The 20,795-nt window shown below is 43.0% G+C and overlaps 1 protein-coding gene across 1 annotated transcript in view; it reads right to left on the bottom strand.

The window, feature by feature from the left end:
- The window catches only part of LOC133342393 (neuronal PAS domain-containing protein 3-like), a 108,953-nt gene extending 89,095 nt beyond the window's left edge, over positions 1–19,858 (bottom strand). The window contains exons 1-2 of the mRNA XM_061551539.1: positions 19,309–19,858; positions 12,895–12,939 (exon numbers count right to left, since the gene is read on the bottom strand). Of these exons, the coding sequence (XP_061407523.1) occupies positions 12,895–12,939; positions 19,309–19,457 (194 nt within the window). The 5' untranslated portion in view covers positions 19,458–19,858. The remainder of the gene's footprint in view (positions 1–12,894; positions 12,940–19,308) is intronic.
- Between the last annotated feature and the right edge of the window lie 937 nt (positions 19,859–20,795).

Genomic DNA, 20,795 nt, shown 5'->3' with positions numbered 1-20,795 from the left:
TCGGTAACAACACAGATTTTTGTTTTTATCTCACGATGCCTTCTTGGTGATAATTAGAATTTAATATCACCCAAGTTAGATTTTTGTCAAGTTATTCATTAAAACAAAAAAAATCTAACCCTCAAAGCAGGCGCACAAATCACATTAGAGAATCCAAAGAAAATGTACTGCACTATCCCCATTTGGTATTAAATAACACATTTTATGGCCCAAAACTGAAATTACGTTTGACTGGCAGTGTTACTGTCAGCGGCACCAGTGCGCGAGCCCTGAGGTTTGGTTACCCATCGCCACGAGCCCAGACAGGGAGATGACACACGGGCACTTGTGATGCCTCCACGGGCTTTTGCAGAGTACCAAAACAACCCAAACCACCACCCGATGAGACGTAAGAGCCACCTGAGAAACGAAAGAGAACTGTCGCCCACATTGGGGGAACGACAGACCAGTCGCAATGAAATTGATCCTGCTTGTTTGCAGCCCAATGGTGTTGCGCGAACATTCTTGCGTGTGCCTTGTTAATAGGAGCATTTTTTTTTTATTGGCGTTTAGATTTCATCAGACGCATTGCGGTTCGATATCTAGTGATGCGCTGAAGAGGAAAGAAAGAAAAAAAGAAACCTTTTGGGCAATGGCAATTCTTCATCGCAGATAGATGTTATCAATGAAAAAGGGCCACGTATTGATGAATGTGTTGAGTATTTTACTTAAGAGTAGAGCGGACATCTTTTTTAAAAATGTCTCGATTCATTCCCGTCAACACACGCCGATGAGCCAGATAACAAGATAATGAATTTGTTACACGAACAATATGCGAGATAACTGAGGTTTCTCATTAAGTAAAATAGATTTTTTCACAAACAGAATTTTACCGTGCAATTTGTGCCACTTCAGCATTTCGCAGCAGAACGTATACAAATTAAGAAATACTAATTTAAATTTGACATGAAATTTATTATACCCGTACCCCGATCAATTACAAGCAGCCCGAAAATGACTTTGGTAATGAAAGAATCTGCTCTCATTACGTGACTCTAAATTATTAAATGAAAAAAAAAACATGATTGACACGTAGTTTATTTGCTTATTAACTAGTTTGCCGGTCTGCGGGAGGAAAGTTCCGTTCGGATCCATGGTGTTGTCTCTCTCACGGCTAACCAGAGAGAATGCATCTGATTTTACTGGGGCGGGAGGCAAAATTCAAATTTGTTCGTGCTTTAGCAGCAGTGTTTACTTCATTTTTACCACCCCCTGCCAGCGAAGCCCACATATTTTGGCAGGCTGTGCTGCCAGCTATCATTTGCAACGATAATGCTACCACAGAGCCACCAAGTAACGACAAATTCCCATGGGCCAAAAATGGATTTTTTTGGCAGAAAACCACCCCGCCACACTGTAATTTACACAGTAACTGTGTCTGTATCAATATGCAAATCGCTACACATTTACTGCAATATCGCCAAAACCCATCTTTAATATAAAAAACCTATCATAAAGATACATTATTTTTTAACGCTTTGTTATACGAGCAAATGTGTATTGTGCAAACGGCCTTTTAGAAGAATAACGTTAGCAAAATACTGGGGAAATTTTATTTTACTAAAATACTGTAAAATTAAATTTAACCCTGCCAAATCACCTCCAGAATATTGGATCTTTATTTGATATGGAATGAAGTATTATATGCTTGTGTGTTGCATGATTGCATAAAGCCCGATGTTACAAAGTACATGTGAATGCTTCATTGAAATTTAATATCGCAATGTCGTCTACACAACCCAAGTACAAGAAAAGAAATGTGCATTGTAAACAAAGGAAGGCTCTTCATTTGGCATTTCCTTCACAACGTATCCCCACTGTGTTCTCAATTCGGATATCTCGCAAAAGCATTGCAACCCTTTATGTTAGAGAACGGCCCACAGAAGCAGATATTGAAAAGCTACCTCTGAAATCCTTCAAAGTAACCTCTGGTCTACACACGAGGGCAGTACTTTCCCGTCTGTTCGGCATATGAGAGTGATCATGGGACCTCCTTTGCCAGTACCAAAATATGAGAATAGGTTTTCCCCTTTTTTCTTACACCATTTGGGACTAGGCTCAAAAGAAAGCTGTCTCTGGTGTGGACCAATCAGTTTCAAAGACAATGCATATATTATCAGAGTATGTTTTTTGTTTGCATTCTGACCACAAGTATTGTGGTTAATGCAGACATGATTCCTTGTAAAAGGTTTCAGTTTGGTGTTTTAACATCTCAACACCTGTTTTGTTGCCAGAAAAAAGGAAAAAAAAACTATTCTCATATGAGAGTAATGTTCATAAAATGACGATCAAACCAATATGTAATTTTAGGTCTCAGAGCCGGAAAATAGCCAAATTAAGTGCAGGACCAAAATGACTGTCATAGGTTTCTTTTTTGTACAGTCATTGGTGACGGCGTTGAGGCTGTCAACTCACGACACTTGAGGGTCCAGTTTGATCAATGGAACTGCCTGGATTGGAGCCCAAGACCGTAATGGCACCAGCTCCAAGCTCTGATACCTAAGTCACCCCAGCCACCTCCACAAAGGGAAGGTTATAAAGAACATGTTTAGAATCCACTGAATGTTCCTTTATGCAGGTTGCTCTAAGACAATATCAAATGTTTACGCAACACAGAGCAACCGCGTTCTTCCTCATCGGTTTTCACAGCCACACTTTGCCTGCACTGAATTTTATAATCGCCCCATTGGCATGATCACATGTGTAATGTTTGATCTGGAAATGTTTTTTCGCAATAACCACATCAAATTAGCGCGGTGAATTATTTTACCTCTGCAAAAGATTAAAACGCATCGGACCATTTTGAAGGTTATGTTTTAATTATGAACCTTATGGATCCTCACAGATTGAAAACTAATTTCTTTAAAACTGATTTTTGTGTTTAGTTTGGTGTCCTTCCCCCGCACCTCCGATTAGCACGGTTGACTACGTACGGTGTGAAAGAAGTTCAACATACACACATACATGGATCCGATTCACACGAAACGTATGCTCCATTTCTGTGACACTCAAAGCTGTTTTTTTTTAATACAAACAAAATAATGCGCAAATACATAGTCACGTATGTAAAAGATCGTACTCGTCAAGTTATTTTCATGCACACCTAATGTAATGTTTAATTCGTTTTGAATGTGTTTTTTTTGGTTAATACGTGGAGACACCACTTTTCGTTCTGACGTGATTCACGAAGGAAGAGTTTGTTTTGTAATGCGTGTGCATTATAGAGGCGAGATGCAATGGTGTAATGGGTCACCAAGTGCATAGGACTTGCAATCCAGAGGTCGTCGGTTCGATTCAATCTCCCGGCAAGGGAGTTAAAGGGAATGGGCAAGTTTCTCAAATCTCGGCGCGCCTCAGTCCACCGAGTGGTATAAATGGGTTCACCACCATCGGGCGATCAGCTGTTCACTCCCAGCGGAGACCCTATTCACCAACAGTGGTGTCATCAGACAATTGCAGGGCCGCACCTTTATGTTATATATAATAAACCGATAAATGTTACTTCTGCTCATGTGCAAGGGACGAATTCTGGATATCATTGGGCTGTAATGTGGCATTAATGTTGAATTTTCGCTAAATATTAGGAAACTATATTCTATTTATTACAACTTTAATTTCATAACACCATCCTAATTGAGCATTTTATAGCGTTATCATACCCTCTACAATATATATTAAAATAATACGTTTAAGTATATTACAGTTACACGGGAAATATAAACGTTTAAAGGCTTATCCAAACTATATGTACAACTTCATGTATAGTTGTAGTATGTATGTTGAACTTCTTTTGCACCGTACACAGCCAAACGTGTTCATTGGAGGTGCGATAGTGGTTAAACATAATTGCTAATCATTAATTGTATGATATCTACATCTAAAGGCAATACAATCACTCTAACAGATTGCCACACATTTATATATATATATATATAAAACCTTAAATATTTATACGTATAATAATACATTGCATGTATGAAGTGCCCTTCTAAAAGGCGCTGAACATCTCTGGTCAGAGCAAAAATAAGTAAAGAAGTAAATAAATGGCCAAGGGGAGGAAATAAATTATAACGGCATGGAGTGGTGGTACAGTGGTTATCGCATTGCGCTGCGAGCTTGGGTACCTCAGTTAAATTCCTGGCCATGGCGATGATATTTGAACTGGTCATGCCCCCACCCCTCCCCCATACTAAGCCCCCTCCCCATTCATCAATCCATTTTTACCCATATTGACCAGTGCAGTGAAGTATGGTCAAACAAATTCCATGACCAGCATGGTATAAGTCGGCTGTCATCCAGCAGTGGATTGACAAAAGCCTGTGAATTATTATTAAATATGCATTCTATGTCAATTACCCCGTCTCTTACATTCAGGATGGTATTTAGTGCGAAAATGTATTATCCAGTTGATCATATCATTACACATCCACACTCAGGTAATCAATGTGCAAAATACAAGATCCGAACACGTCCATCCAGTGCTCGGTGAGCTGCATTGGCTTTCAGTTGCCGAACAAATATATTAAGAGGTTGCTATTATTACACGCAAAGTGCTCGCCACAAATGGACCATGATACCTTGGTGATCTCGACAAACTGTGATCGCCCGAATTAAGGTCATTGCTCACAGCGGCTTTTGACTAACCATCGAACAAAGACGCGTGTCACCGCTTCGCACGCTTTCAGATGCGCTTCTGCGGCCGTCTGGAACGCTCTTCCTTCTGATATTAGGAAGCCACTGGAGCTATGCTATACTTTTAAATCTACATTAAAAATTAATTTCATTCGAACTGCTTTTCGTGGTTAGTTTGTTGTCCTTCCCCCGCACCCTCGATCATCATGGTTGGCTATGTACGATGCGAAATAAGTTCAACATACATTCATACAAATGACGAGCAGAAGCAGAAAAAAAGGGCCACAGCCAGGCGATCCAACTTTCCGTTCCACTAAAGGGCCGCCGACTACTCAATTCAATTAATGCTGGGTTCAGATTGGACAAACCAATGGAGTGAACGTGTGAACAGGAACAAAGCAAACTAATGGAGTATCCCCACTATTGGGCAATGCTGATAAATTGGCCACCGCTCCCAGGATAGGCATCACACATGAGGTTTCACACGCTCATTGCATGGATGAGTGTTCTGCTCGTTTGTTCACCAAGAGCAAAAAAATGGATAAAAACCCTTCTGCTTCTATAGTATACGGACACTTTGAACTGGTCTATTGTCGGGATTGTTTCTTATGTGGAATGCCTTTAAATGCACCTAATAACCTCCCACACACTCTTCAGCTGAATCAATAGCCATGTACTACTTACTTAGGACACTCAGCTTTGTAAATCTGCTGCGCTTAAAACCGATTGAAAAACAATATTATTTTGAGCAAAACCGTTTGAAAAGTGGGTGGATCCATACCACACTTGGCAGAGCAGAACGATGTTTAATTTCTTTATTGCATCCACGGAGGGTCTTTTGTAAAATGATTGACGTTTTTTCCCAATACTACACACGACAAATGCTGACACACCAAGCACCAATTGACTATAACACACACAGTCCCATTGTACTCTACGGTTAAGCATGGCCTCTGTCCTTAGCAATGTCTCAACTGCATAATGTATGCATAGAAAACAAATCCATTCATTCAAGGACCATGGCAATAACTTAGGAACGTCACACCATAGTTGATGTATCTTGATGGTGCAGACAGTGAAATGAGAGTGAGGTTAAGTTTGTATCTTTTAACTGCATCTACACAATATTTCAAATCAATGTAAGCGACGGGCAGATTTTTGACCAGGGAAAAAATGAAATAAAAATCGCAATCACCTCTCGAGAGATGGCACGCACTAATTTAGTGTATACAATACACAGCGACATACATGTGCTTCGGCTTTGTTCTACGGGGAGAGGAGATTTTGTTGACTTTCTTTCAAAAGATTATCTGAGTATTTGAATACCGTTCAGACGTAGTGAGCGCCGCTTTGCCTCTTTTGAGTACAATGCAAAGAGTTCGCATTATTTTAACAAGCATGAACACACATGAGATACAAATCAATAAAGCTACGTGTGAAATATTTAAAGAGGTTTTATTTTTTTAATTTTTGGAAATAGTTTCCGCTTGTGGAAAACAATGCAGAGATGTTGAACACAACATAGTTTATATTTTAGCCGTAAGCGGAATTCAGAACAAAACTTATTTGGGTACAGCTCGACAGAAATATATTGCAAGCGTTATCTAAATTGCACATTTGTAATATTGGCTCAATAGACTGGGCCCTCGTCTGAACGAGCAGATACATAACTATTCTGTCTCCATTCTGTTCGAGGTTGCTTGCAGTCTCCGAGCTGGGTATGATTCGAAAATGTAGTCAATGTGTGATCGCTTTAAATGCAAGTTCATGTTGAATTTCGATTTAAAGCTTTCGTGACTGCAGGGATTCATCTTCTTGGTTCTTTCGGTAAAGTCATGTAGAAGGGAAGTAATAAAATAATAAAAATAAAACACAATAAAATAATTCTCACGACGTTTCGGCCACAACGCAATCAGCCATCGTGAGAATTGCGTTGTGGCCGAAACGTCGTGAGAATTATTTTATTGTGTTTTATTTTTATTATTTTATTACTTCCCTTCATGTTGAATGTAAATATTTTGACCGAGGCAACAAGTGTTGCTGCCGTTGTTGGTCTTTTAAATTGTCTGCTCTGCGCCTTCAACTGAGAATTAGGGTCAGACAATAGCAGGTTCACGGCTCTTTGCAGAGCTTCACAGGACCAAGCTGCCACGCTGATTAACGTAGATATCGCACCGTCTGCTTCACTGTGGATGTCAAATATCCCATGATATGATTCAAAAAATAGTGTGCCGTGTGTGTCGGCATCATGGTCCAAGTTTACCAAAATTTGGATAATTTCTACTCACAAATGATCTAATTGGGTAAAACCACAATGCGACATCGCCCATTACTGGCAGATTGCAACGGTCTGTGCAATGGAGTGCCTTCGTGATAGTCAGGCACTGTAAGAATTGCGTGGACACGAAATGTGCAAAATTATTATCGTTAGGAGCCATTAGCTCAGCAGCATCATACACACATCAGGCAGTTCCCTGTAGTAGCGGGTATATGGCACAACAACGTATTAATATTTCATTTGTTTTATCATGATAACGTTTGACAAGTGTTTCTTTTTGTCTGGTAATTTAAGGATTTATTTTGTTCATTTCTCTTATCTGGAGGCCAGTGAAAGACAATTTAGAAAACGTATCTTTTTAAAGAGACACAACCTGGGATATATAATGCAAAGGGGATTAATGTACTTAATTAAAATGGCGTGAACAAAAACAACAACATGCATGGATGCAAAAATAAATACAAAGATATACGTTTGAGAAATAGGCATCTCATGAATAACCCAGAAAGACAATGCTATTGAATCAAAACATGTAAACGTATAATTATTTATTTACATTGAAATAAGCAATCGTAAAATTGTGAAAATGAAGTTAAAATCAATCCACGTGTTACCGCTATCCATTCCATCTGATTGTTATCTGATTGTTATCGTTCCAATGTTGTCTCACAATGGCTGGTGAGACTCGTGCTTGTTTTATTTAATTCAAACATCACCATTGCAACGCCGGCAAAATGTTAACTGCCCCGCCTGGTAGGCACGAGGTCGTATGTTCGATCCCGACCCTGACGCCTGTTGTATATTTGGAGTTTGCGTATTCTCCCCGTGGTCGCGTGGATATTTCTCTGGGTCCCTCTAGTTTTTTGCCTCCATATTTAGAATCAACATTGGTTTCGAGTGCTATACATTTCCACACGATAAACCAATTCGTTGAGGTCGCTTCTGAAAAGAGCTATATAGCTCAGTGAGCCTTACCTGCTAAAATAAAAAAATTGTATAAAAATATGTATATATAGTTTATAGCATAACTAACTAGTTGAACTAACTCTCCGCACTCGAGTCAGAAATCAATGGATTTTTAGGGACGGATTAGGGGTGGAATGAATCCATGAATTCATCGATTAATATTGATTCTAAAGCTCACCTCACATCCGTAGCATCGTATCTAATCACTTGTGTCAAGATCAATGTTTTCCACTTCATATATGTTGCATGCGAAGGGTTTATATCACCGCTGTATCCCACTAGAGGCGTTAACCATTCTTCACCGCAATGTTAACAAATGATGACAATCCTTAATCAAATCGCGACCCAGAATGGTGACAATTTGTCAAATCGCTGTTGTGGGTGACGCAGAAAGGGGGGGGTGGGGGTGCATCGTTCAAGCCACAGTATACGGACAAAGGCAAACGAAATATCACCTTGCATCTCAGGCATTGCGCACAATTGCCCCCAAACACCTCTCCTCCGCTGTGGCTGGCTCATCGGGTAGGTTAGTGGAGTGGTCGGCCGGCAGCTCGCAACTTTGCCTCCTGCAAAGTCAGCTAGTGAAGCCAGACGCTATCAAGGGGTTTCTTCCTTCACTAACTCCAATTCATCTCCCTCCCCCCCCCAACATTGCACTCTCACTTACTGCAGCACACAAGCATGTGCTCTAGTTGACCCTCGGCGCAAAAGGACTCGATTGTTGCCTACGTCTTTGTTGCTTTCTACTTATCTTTTGTGCAACGTGCCGATCTATTTTTTAAGGATGCGTTGGGCAAATAATAAGTGGTAAAATAATAAAAATAAAACATAATAAAATAATTCTCGCGACGTTTCGGCCACAACGCAAGCAGCCGTCCTCAGGTGAAGAACAGGTCTGTCGGAAAGACAGCGTCTGAACGCGTCTGAACGCTGTCTTTCCGACAGACCTGTTCTTCACCTGAGGACGGCTGCTTGCGTTGTGGCCGAAACGTCGTGAGAATTATTTTATTATGTTTTATTTTTATTATTTTATTATTTCCCTTCTACGTGACTTTACCGAAAGAACCAAGAAGACGAATCCCTGCAGTCACGAAAGCTTTGAATCGAAAAAAGTAATAAGTGTATGAAGTGTCAGTGTCCGTAACGATGCATTGTGACGTGACCAAAACATTTTTGTGCTACACGTTGCGGACGTAAAATGCACAACGCTAAGGCTGTACGCGCGATTTTTATTGCAGCAGTGCATACCCATCTGTAACACTGGCTGCAGAAGAAAAATCACCCTTTAGCAAAATTTTTAACATACCCAAAAAAACATTGTTGTTCTTTTTTTTTCTTTCGAAGACATATTTACGAACAGTGAATTCCACGATCAGGACGTGTACAGTCCTTAAGTCTCGACAAGGAAGACTTATTCATCCCTTGTATTAAAAAAGAAACCCTCTCGTGATCCTTTAAGCGTCCATTTGTATGCGATTACCTGCAATGCACTTCACTTCAAATTATCTGTTTTTCCTCCACTTATCCCAGCAGGTAACATAAAATGACACGTGCTACTTCAAATGCTCTTCAACGAAATGAGGGGCTAAGCGCTAAGCAGATGCGCTGTGCCTTTTCCACGGGCACATGGTAGCATGGGCCTGTCGCAGCCGGGTGGCTGGCTTCAGACAGTTTTGCATTAGGAGATGGGTGATTAATTTGGAAGCCGTGCTACGGAGCCAAGCTTCATCGCTGAGAGGAAAGAAAAAAAACATCTTGATAAAAGCAGAAAAAAATAGAAACTTCCCTCCATCAGAATCATTTATCTGCATGACAGTGGAGCTCAACTCATTACGAAGAAGAAGCCATTTATTAAAGCTCGTGGTAATGCCCACAGGGATGTTACGAAATTGAATGAAGCCCCCCCCTCCCCCCCCAAAAAAAAAACAGTCACAGAAGCTATGGGGGGGTGGAGCCGGTGGGGAAGGTTTTTTCCATGGCCCAAACAGAATCAATTTAGCCCCGACACTAAGACATGGACTGTACGTTTTAATAATTACACCGGTCACTGATCCAACAAGGGAGCAAACTATCATTTGTATCTTTCACTTGATTGTCCAGCTAACAGAATCTTTATTTTATCCTGGAGAAATCCAATGAGCTACAATGCTCTTTTCCACAGATGTCCCGTGGAACTTTTTTGCTGGTGAAACGTCTCCTTGTTTATTTTTTTCCACCCACAGCTATTTCTCACGAAGAATGAGATTCCCTGATGTTTCCTGTGCATTAACATATCAAGGCTCGCTCGTAATACGCTTAATAACGCCTTATCGTGTAAAAATGCTTTTGACGTTGAATTCATAACCGACAGCGTTCCATCTGAAATGCTCACATTGGCTAGACATCGCACCTCTGCTGTGGAAACATCTTGGTTACATTATATTCTTGAAAAAATTCAACATGCTTTTTTTATAACTAACATTTCACAACAAGCTTCTGATCATTGTAATTTCACGTAGCATGAGCCACATTTTCCCTCAAGTATAGTACTGCAATCCCAATTCAATATGATTTGTTTTTCAGGGCATTACTAACTTTCATCCTAGCCTGATTAATTTGAACAAAATGTTCAGCGAAAAATTGCTGGAAATAATAAACTTGACATTTTCAGCAAATGGTATGACAGATGAGGGGATACAATAACAATTCAGATGTTTAATTGCTTCATTTTGACTATAATAAATATTAATTTAACACGCACGCACACACACACACGGAGAAGCCAGTGTATGTATTTCATTTCAAAGGGCATGTTTGAGCGGTGAGAGAGAGAGAGAGATGGGAGACTTGATGTAAAATCCTTGAACCAAACTGCACAGCAGCAGCAGCAGCCACAACAACATTTCTTGTGTTCAACTCTTCCACTTTTATCACTAAGGTGACACAGACCCTTCAACACGAATCTCCAGGGAGTTTATTTCAATTTAGCGGGACACATTCCCTAAGCCTATCGGACTAAGCCTGCACTGCCAAGTTCTACAGCAAGGTCCGTGTGCTCCCCCGCCCGCCTTTGCCTGAGCACGCAAAGGCGACAAAGGCCCATTCATAGCCCTTCATCCCCGGCACACCTCTGAGATGACCCATGCCTGCTGACACTACTCCTCTCGCCGAGAACTCATGGAAAGGGTTGGGGGAGGGAGCAAGGGTGTAGAGGTCAAGATGTGAGAGATGGGGTAGGGCTGCTGCAAGCTCTGTGTGTGTGTGGTGGGGGGGGAGATTTCACGCTAATGCTAGATGTGTGTGTAAACATGAGACACAAGGCTGATGTTATTGCTGCTGCTGCCGCCCCCATAGTTTGGAGTTCTCTCCCCCCATCCGTCCGTGCTGTCAACTCCCTGCTGCTGTTGAAGTCCAGACTCAACATCAACCTCTTTTCCCCCTGCCTATGAATGACTGCCTCTTTATTAAAATAAACAAATAAGCATGCCTCCTTTCCCGACGATGCCCACATCGCATTGATGTAGTCGCATTGCGATGCTGCATAAATGCAAATTCTATTGTATTGTACATTTAGTCACGCCTCTTTATGTCAGCGTGCAGAAGCCTAAAGCATGATAGACAACTAAATGTGTGTATGCCATTCTTATGTAGGATAAAGCATACATGGCCTGCATATCAGTAGGTTCTTACCTGCTAAAACAAAGTTTATTTTTGAATCAATACATGTCCCGCACCTCCGATTAGTACGGTTGGCTACGTACGGTGCGAAAGAAGTTCAACATCCATTCACGTGTTTGTGTTTTTTATTCCGCTCGTTGTATATAACAGGTTCATTGAGTTTTACAAGATACATTTTATATGGTGGTCTTGTATATACAATACGTAAAAGTTTTATAGAAAGTGTTTTGCTTTTCTACAAATGTTTCGGGATCAGTCACAGTTGTGCGTTACTTGGGCTCAGAGACTACATAATAATCATGGTCTCATTGGATCAATTATCTAACGCTGCTTCTTTAGAACCTGGTAAGACATCGCCGGGATATCAATGTAAGTGTTGGTGGACAAATGCATGAGAATTGTTTTCTGTTTGCACAGCGTCAGGGACGATGGGACAACCATCTGCTTGAACGCAACGTAAAGTTCGTCGTCTCTGGCGAATTCCTAACGGTACTCTCCACCTAATGAAGTACTCATAACGCAACTCCTAGGTTTCCGTTTATACGCAATAACAATCCGTGGTGATCTGTTGCATTTCATGAGAACAGTAAGTAAATAAAAAAACATGTACCCATGTAAAAGTGGAAAAAAACACTCAAGCAGTCATTGCGCGATGATTTACTCAACACAGTTAACATCGCTAAAATGTCTATTTTGAATCCAAATGTAAATTATTTATAATTTATTTATAATTTACAACATCCATCACTACCTCCGACTGAAATTCTTCAACTATATCACGCTGGGATAACAACACGGTTTGGAAGACTAGATTTGCTAATTAAGTGCATGGCATGAGTGTAAATCCTCATTGAGAACTCTATTGTGGTTCTGTTTTTTTTTTACAAATATGTAATAAAATGCTACTAAAACACTTACAACGGCTCGCAATGGGTAGTGTGATGTATAGTCTGCAACCATGATAAGGCGAGAGCACATATAGCTAGCGTTAAAATGATGAAAATTCAAACCAACTAGCGTTCATCAGGCATCTGTCTATACAGACTTAAGGATGCCGTGTTTGTTTTGTAAAATGTAATACGGCATTAAAAGTCAAAATACAATTTCACGGAATGTATTCCCGTTTAAAGTAAACTTGAACATCTTTTTTGTTGCATTATTCCGCATTTCACCAAACGCAGTTTCATCCCGTACGCAGCAATGAAATCGACAGAAAGACGAGAGAGACATTGGTCCTGCGTGGTAAATGCTAAACGTAAGTCACGCACCAACATTGGACACAGCGATTTGCTTCAAGACAGAACAGAGATGACCCAACTCACTTTTGCCCCATCACGTGCCATTGCCCCTTTTCAAATCTCAGAAATCTGCAACAGACAGACACACACGCACAAACACAGACGATTAAGTCGTGGTAATTAAACACACGCACACAACTAAACATTGACAACAGTAGCACACGAGAGGAACACAAATACATTCCACAAACTTGCGTGCAGTCTTACATTTTTCTTTTTTACGTCGTATGAGTTTTTTGCTACCGCGATTATGTAGCGTAGACTCAGTTTTGCTACTTCATGAAATGGCACGATCTTTAATTTTACTCGGAAACTCGTAAATATGCATACATTGTTTAAAGACGTGCATTGGTTATGTGCATTTTTTTGTATTCCTACGCTATAGTTACATATTTGCAACAATCTTAACACAGGCTTAAATGACAGCGCAATATTTATTTTATAATTATACAACTAGTTCTTGTTCACAGGATCCAATGTTGTTCGATTTTTTTTGTTGTGCTCGTTCATCATCTTTACTGACCAAAGTAGAAAAAAAAACCATAACGTACCAACAATAGCGTATCTCTTAGTGTCATTAAAGGTACAAGGTAAAAAGAAAGAAAAAAACACCGAGCGTAGCATTATTTGTGTTCTTCGCAGAGGGCTTGTGACACCCATCATCAATTGATTTGTGTCATGTCGCACGGAGAGAACACACGATGTAATAAGCGGCAGCGGAGGTAGTGCGACTGGCTGTCTTGTGCGTGGCTGTCCTGAGTAAGAGATAGTGACAAGGTTCAAAGAGTGGCATCAAAAAACTACGACAGCTTATTATGCAAATGAGCAGCCCTGGTCATCCTTTGCCCCATTCTTTACACTTCAAACATTACGTAAGTCACAAAGTCCCCTGCTTTCATAGCTCCTGCACGTGTATGCAAAACATCACGTTTAATTGTATTAGTTGTTCTCTTTTCAAATGAAGCCTGCTCATGCATTTGTCAAAGTGCGCACCTCAAAATGTTTTGCCTAACGAGAAAGTATTTTTTTTGTGCAAAAAAAAAACGAATCGAATGTTAATTTTAAACAGAGCACGTGTAAGAAATGTCAATGGTCAGTTGTGTGTGATTTTATTTAGTTATGCGCTATTACACTTTTAATACATTTTCAGGGACTTTTCAGTTACCGTGTAACTATTGAAAATCGGCCTGATATTACAATGTCGTCATCGGCACGGGCATGAGCCAACTGCTGGCTCTTCAGGTGCCACTTCAAGGAGTTATCCCCTGGACGGTGTTTTCCTTTTTCCCCAAAACAAGAACATGGAGAATGAATTGCACTCACAAACTCAGTGGGCAAACCTCTTCATCCCACTCACGAGCTCATGATGCAAGGACTGCAACTGCATGTGGTGATGTTACGAGGGAATTATATATATACAGCATATTCATCATCATGCTCATCGTCATCATCAGTCGTGGTCAATCCACTGCCGGATGAAGGTTTCCCTCAAGCTGCCGCAAAATCTCTCGCGATCCTGTGACGTAACGATCTGCGGGCACGCTGCACGAGCGGATCGCTTCGCTCCTGTCTCCTCGGTGGACGTTCTTTCCATTTGTAATGTAGAGGAAGCGGTGGTGCAGTTGGGTCAGGGCACCGCATTTGGGCCACGGCGACCCCGATGTTTGATTCCCGGACACGACCAATAACAGTGGCAAGTGTTATCTAAAACTGACCCGGGTCGCCTCTTTCGCCGACCCGCACTGAGCGGCGTGGTGAAATTTCGTCTACAACAGCCACGGCCAACCTGTCGTGGGGTAGGACTACATCCAACAGTGGATGATCAAACGGCTTGGAATAATTTATTTTATAATAACTATTATTTGTACGGTCTTGTACATTCCATTAAACACACGTGCACCGAGCACCCAACATTTACGAATCAATGTTTTGTTTAATTTATGCCATTATTGTATTTAAAAGCTGACCATATTGACGTGTGTTGCCATAATCCGCAGCTATGTTCTATCTACTGATGGATGAAGGCCCTTCCGCGTCCCCCCCCAATCTCTCATGGCCGTGCGATGCCACAATCCATCTCGCCGCTGGACCGCACGAGCTAACCTAATCGCTCCATCTCTGTGCCGGTCATCCTCCTGGGCGTATTCTCTCCTTTGACTGCCATTCAATCACCAGTTTCATTCATCAGTCATCATTCCTTGCTGCCCTACGCCCACTAAATTTTCTTACCAGCCATCATGATGTCATGATAATTTGCTCTATTTATCCTCCAATCCATGTGTTCCCTTTTTCTGTTTGTTTATTTAGCTGTTTATATTTCGGTTCTTGGAAGAAAAAGACACCATACACGAATGCGTCCAACATTTATTATGAATTTGACAGTGATCTCTTGAGCAGTGATAATGGGTTTGCGCGTGAATTGATGCAAAACGAACAAGAAAATGGAACGAGCTGCGACGTAATAAATTACGTAACGGTACAAACCGCGCCTTCCGTTCAAATGTTGCAGTGTGTGGTACATCGACTGCATTGCCACGAAAAATGCGTGACGGCCAACATTACACCTGCGATCATTTAAATGTCAACAAAAGCATTGGGTCTGCTGCTGGTCATTCAGTCGAGAGTGCATGGGCACGTCTCAAAACGTCTGCACTCCAGCCGGAAGCCTTGAAAAAGTTTCCAGCGGTTCCTAATTTCACCAGCAATTCTTTGTTTCTGCTGCAAACTGTGCGTTTTATTATTTATCTGCCAAACCACTGCCTGTGTGTTGTGAAAATCGTTCTTTGTAACGCCTTCTCGTTCGTTCATATATCTTGTAATGGCTGTGTAAACAAAACGAAGTAAAGACGCTCACACCATCGTGCGTATGGCCTTGTAATCGATGAATAATCTATCCGCCAAACGCTTTTTCGTTTTGTTTGCGACACTCACGCTCCTGCAATTTGGCTGCAAAATGTGACGCGTGAAACAGATTAATTAACAACACCTCCGCCGCCACTTTCACCATCTTTAATTAATGAATTGCAATCATGAATGTCGTGAATGTTATTTATATTAATGACTTCATACCAACGAATTAATTTGCATGTATGGAATTCACGTGCGTCTGATCTTCTTATTGCTCCGTCCTTTTTTCTTTTTCTTCAAGAGCACTCAATTGCTTTCACCTTCTGAAGGTCCGTTCTTTTATCGGATGCAGGCGGATCTTTTATGAGGTCCACCTTGCAAGCGATACATTATGAGCGCCCAGAGACGATGCATCACCTCCCGGCTAGGAGGCAGGGTCATGTCCATAAATCCATCCGGTGTGCGAACCTCTCCGAAAGACGTCTGCAACTGTTCTCTTTGTTCTCCACATTAGCCTAGCGTCGTATCGATTCAGTGTGATTATCCCATTGCTAGCCAGCCGTATCTGAGCAAAGCAAAATCAATTCTTGTACAATCCCTCAGCAAGCAACCCCTTTTCCACGTCGAAACAATTATAGGCTCAACAAACCATTTAGATGCGCCACCAGACTCAAACTCCGACCAAACACGAGCGTCCGCTTCCAGTTGTTGTTAAATTGGTGCGTGCGTTCGTGAGCGCCGATGACTTTGTGCTAAGTTATCCTTGCTCCTTATTTAAGGAAACTAGAAAAAAACAGCAAGCATGCTCATTTAAGAGTGACGGAGCATAATTACTTATATTTCGATTTAAAGCTTTCGTGACTGTAGGGATTCATCTTCTTGGTTCTTTCGGTAAAGTCACGTAGAAGGACTGGCTGCTTGCGTTGTGGCCGAAACGTCGTGAGAATTGTTTTATTATGTTTTATTTTTATTATTTTATTACTTCCCTTCTACGTGACTTTACCGAAAGAACCAAGAAGACATAATTACTTCGTGAAGCATTTTTTTAAAGGTATGTCAAGAGGCAAAACTTTGCGTTTGCTCTTGCTGCCAACGTTAGACATCGCGTACATTCTGACGCGTAGAGACAGGATGGGAATAGGCGAGATCATCAGTGCAGTTGTTGTTAAAACATATCATTATTATCGTCACCGTTTTGAGATGTGATTGGATACTCGCTCGTCCCTGAGTGCAAACAACAAAAGTTCAATTTACGAGCGCACTTGTGACTTGACGCAGTCACAGTGACAGCTCCTGACGAGGATGATTTAGACCCCACGCCCTCCCGTCGCTTCTCCCCTCGCTCTCTCCTCGCTCTCTCCTCGCTCTCTCCTCGCTCTCTCCTCGCTCTCTCCTCGCTCTCTCCTCGCTCTCTCCTCGCTCTCTCCTCGCTCTCTCCTCGCTCTCCCCTCGCTCTCCCCTCGCTCTCCCCTCGCTCTCCCCTCGCTCTCCCCTCGCTCTCCCCTCGCTCTCTCCTCGCTCTCCCCTCGCTCTCTCCTCGCTCTCCCCTCGCTCTCCCCTCGCCCTCCAGGGCGCAGCGCACTTTAAATTATTGCATTCATTGCGGGCGCCTTTATCAAATTTTCTTGGGAGGTATTTTCTTGGAAAGATCTCAATCGCATGTCGCAGGGCTCGCGATGACATCACGAGGTGCCGAGCGGTTGTGAGACGCGTGCTCTGTTGGGTGTAGGTTGAACTTCTTTCGCGCCGTACGTAGCCAACCGTGCTTATTGAAGGTGCACTCACTCAATTGGGCCTATGTGTGTGTACAAGCTTACAACAATTACAAAGCATATTTACGTTTTACAATAATGGACAGCCAATATGAGTGGGCCCTTCAAAAGTATTTATTATTAATACTTTCATGGCCGATTGCTACACTGGCACAAGTAATTGCTCAGACCCCGTCTAAAGAACCTGTCTTACTTTTGGTGTTGATGTGTTCATGCACTGTGCCATACAATTAGCTGGCATTATCGTGAGCAGCTGCGTGGTGGTGAAACGCAGCAACGATAATGGGTTATACACAAGAAAAAATATATACATTGTGAACCAATTCGTGTTCACCCGGTATGCGAATTTCTGATTGGAATAGAGAGGAACATTTGTTATTATGTACATCTTTGCATCCTCATTTTAATTCATGTGGCTTTCCGGCATAATGAGCAACCTGAATGAAGCAACCTGTTTAAGATAGAACCTCATTCGTTAACTATTTGATGAAAGATAAGTGTCTTAAAACGAATTAGAAAATGTATATATTCAAGAAAAAAAATCTGTCTTTCAGGTGTGCGAGACTTCTGTTCTTATCGACTGTAATAAATTAAATGCAAGCTAAACGAGTATGTGTGTGCACAGCTTGCTAGCCTATGTTCATTATAAGTGTGACTGGACATTACTACTATGCTAAGATTCTATGAATACACGAGGTGTGCTAGAGTGGTGTAACCATGCAGGTTCATGTTGAAGTGACAAATTGACGCGTCTGAATAGCAGCATGCAGTTAACATACACAACGTGTGTGTGTGTGCATGTGTGTGTGGGGAGCGGTAGTGTAGTGGTTAGCGCGCTGCGCTATGAACCTGGCGACCCAGGTTCAATTCGCGCTCACGGCCAACACCAGTGACGATTATCTGAACCGGTCCCGGGCCTCCCCTAGGTCGACTCAGCCTCAAATGAGTACCTGGTGCGATGTGTAAACATCGTCACTAGGGAGACAAAGGCGGCCGGGCGTGGTGTTGGCCACCCACCCCCTCGTGTGCCGTACCGGCCTTCATAGGTGCTCGCTAACAGTACTTGCCCCTACAGTCTGTTAAGGCTACACGGGGGATCTTTGTCTTTGCATGTATGTGTCAGCACACACACACACTTTATAGTGAATTAGGATAAGTTCATAGTTCAGATGTTTTTTTATTCTTTTAGTATGCTAAAACATTCATCCGTGAACCAACAAAAACCTAATATAAACCTATCGAACCTAACGAGTATAATATGAAAATCCGAACGAGTGTATCAATATTTATACACGTACGTGGTATGATGCAAAATATGAACTCACCCGATCGGAATACAAGCAGACAATGTGTACAATGCACACATCTACCGAACTACACACACACACACGCGCAAACCCCAACGCGCACACAGCACGCCACCGTCTATATCTCGGGCCACACAATTGCACAATCTGAAATGACTTCATGTGCTGGGTAGATTATTACATCGCAGAATCGCGAGGGGTGGCGGAAGCATGCGGAGAAAGGCCTTCATCCAGCAGCGAATGATTGGAATCGAGAGCGTTTATCATTCGGGTGCCTCTTCGACCATGGCTGATGATGATGATGATACAGACACAGAACTTATAGCAACGGACACATGCAGCCGTGGTCACAATTGTCACGCGCAGCCAGGGTGACAGTTGCGAGACAATCACTTGCCCATGAGGCAAGAGACACTGAGAGAGGCACTGGCAAAGAGCCGGTCATGAGTGGCCCTGTCCACGTGTATGAGATGGGACTGGGAGGTGGCTGTGAGCGCTGTGGCAGTGCTTACCTCTGCTGGTAGGAAGGCAAGCCGAGAACGTTGGGAGGCGCTCCGTTGCCAGGGTCCACCACTCTGGCCGGGCCGGTAGCGCCCGGAGCAGACCCACCACCGCCTTCCATCGTGGCTTGAAAGCCAAAGTCTGGGAAAATCCTGATCATTGCCGCGATGGATCGAGCGAGAGAGTGACTTGTATAAATTAAATGTTTTACTGTTTATATATTAAAAAAAGAAATACTAAATAAATAAAAACGAGCAATGTCCCAAACAGTTTTGAAACAACTACAATTAAAAAAAAATATCAGCTGGCAAAAATATAATTATTTTCTTTTCAATCACTCCTAACCACCCGGACGGAAAGATTAAAAACAAAACAAAAAAACTTGTGCGCCGCTGTTTGCTCGCTGTGCGCACAAAAGTCCTCTTAGCAGCAAAAGTTTGATGTGGTCTCGCGCAGAGCACTGGTGCCGTCCCACACGGACATTGTCTGCTACTGCTGCTGCGCAGCTTCCAGCCGAAGGGCTGCTGCTCTGGTGGCTCAGGGTTGAGGAGGAGACAGGACGGCTGAATGGGGGGTGGTGGTTGTGGATAGACTTGGGAAGGTGGTGGGTGGGGGGTATGGAAGGGGTGGTGATGTGGGTGCGTGGGGGAGAGGGGGGGGGGAGAAACGGTGGTGGTGGTGGTAGTGGGTGGTGGGAGTGCAGCGAGATGGTGATGGGATGGGGAATGAAGGGGGGGGGATGTGATTGGGGTGTGTGTGTGTGAGCGAATTGGAAGAGAGCTCACACACACACACGCTCACACACACAAAAGTGATAAAATGCCCTGGCCGTTGCCCACACTTCCGAAACTCGTTTGGCCTCTTCTCCGACGCACGTGGAGCGAACGGGCGAGGCAGTCGGCCAGTGCGCACTGCTTGCTGGCCAAGCTGGATTAGCACGGCACTGATATCGGCACAGAGAGAGAGGGCTGGGTATTCCGGGGGAAAATCCACGGGGTGAAACCTCGCGAAACAGAGAGCGCGAGCTATGAAGGAGTTGGATGGGGGGGGGGGGGGGGAGGAAGTGGGGGGAGGGAGTAGTGGTGTGGGGGGGGGGGGTTTGGAGAAAAAGAGAAAAAAAACACACAACCCTACCGTGTCCCCGAGTGTAAATTCCGTCACATAATGAATGCGGGCGCAGAAAGACGGACGCACGTGCTGCGCATGCAGACAAGGGGGGGGGGGGGGGCTGCTGCTGCTGCGAGGCTTGGCCGCCAATGCAGTCGAGGCATTTCCCTTTCACCCAGGGGCTGTGCCCATTTCACTGTCAATTTCACCCGGGCTGGGAGTGGGAGTCACTCCGGCGGCGCGCGTTGCGGGTCGGTCGGCTGCAACCGCACCCATGCGCACCGTCCCTGCCAGGTGAAGTATGGGTATCGTGCGATACGATGCGCACACTGACACTTCATTGCTGCTGCTGATGATGCTGCTGCTGTTGCTTTTCAGAGGGGAGTACGGA

This window comes from Lethenteron reissneri, chromosome 14, assembly GCF_015708825.2.
Source record: "Lethenteron reissneri isolate LAM-NWPU_2019-01 chromosome 14, ASM1570882v1, whole genome shotgun sequence".
In the NCBI taxonomy this organism is placed as follows: Eukaryota; Metazoa; Chordata; class Hyperoartia; order Petromyzontiformes; family Petromyzontidae; genus Lethenteron; species Lethenteron reissneri.
The sequence above is the reverse complement of the archived record's forward strand: the minus strand, read 5'-3'. Positions and strand labels throughout refer to the sequence as shown.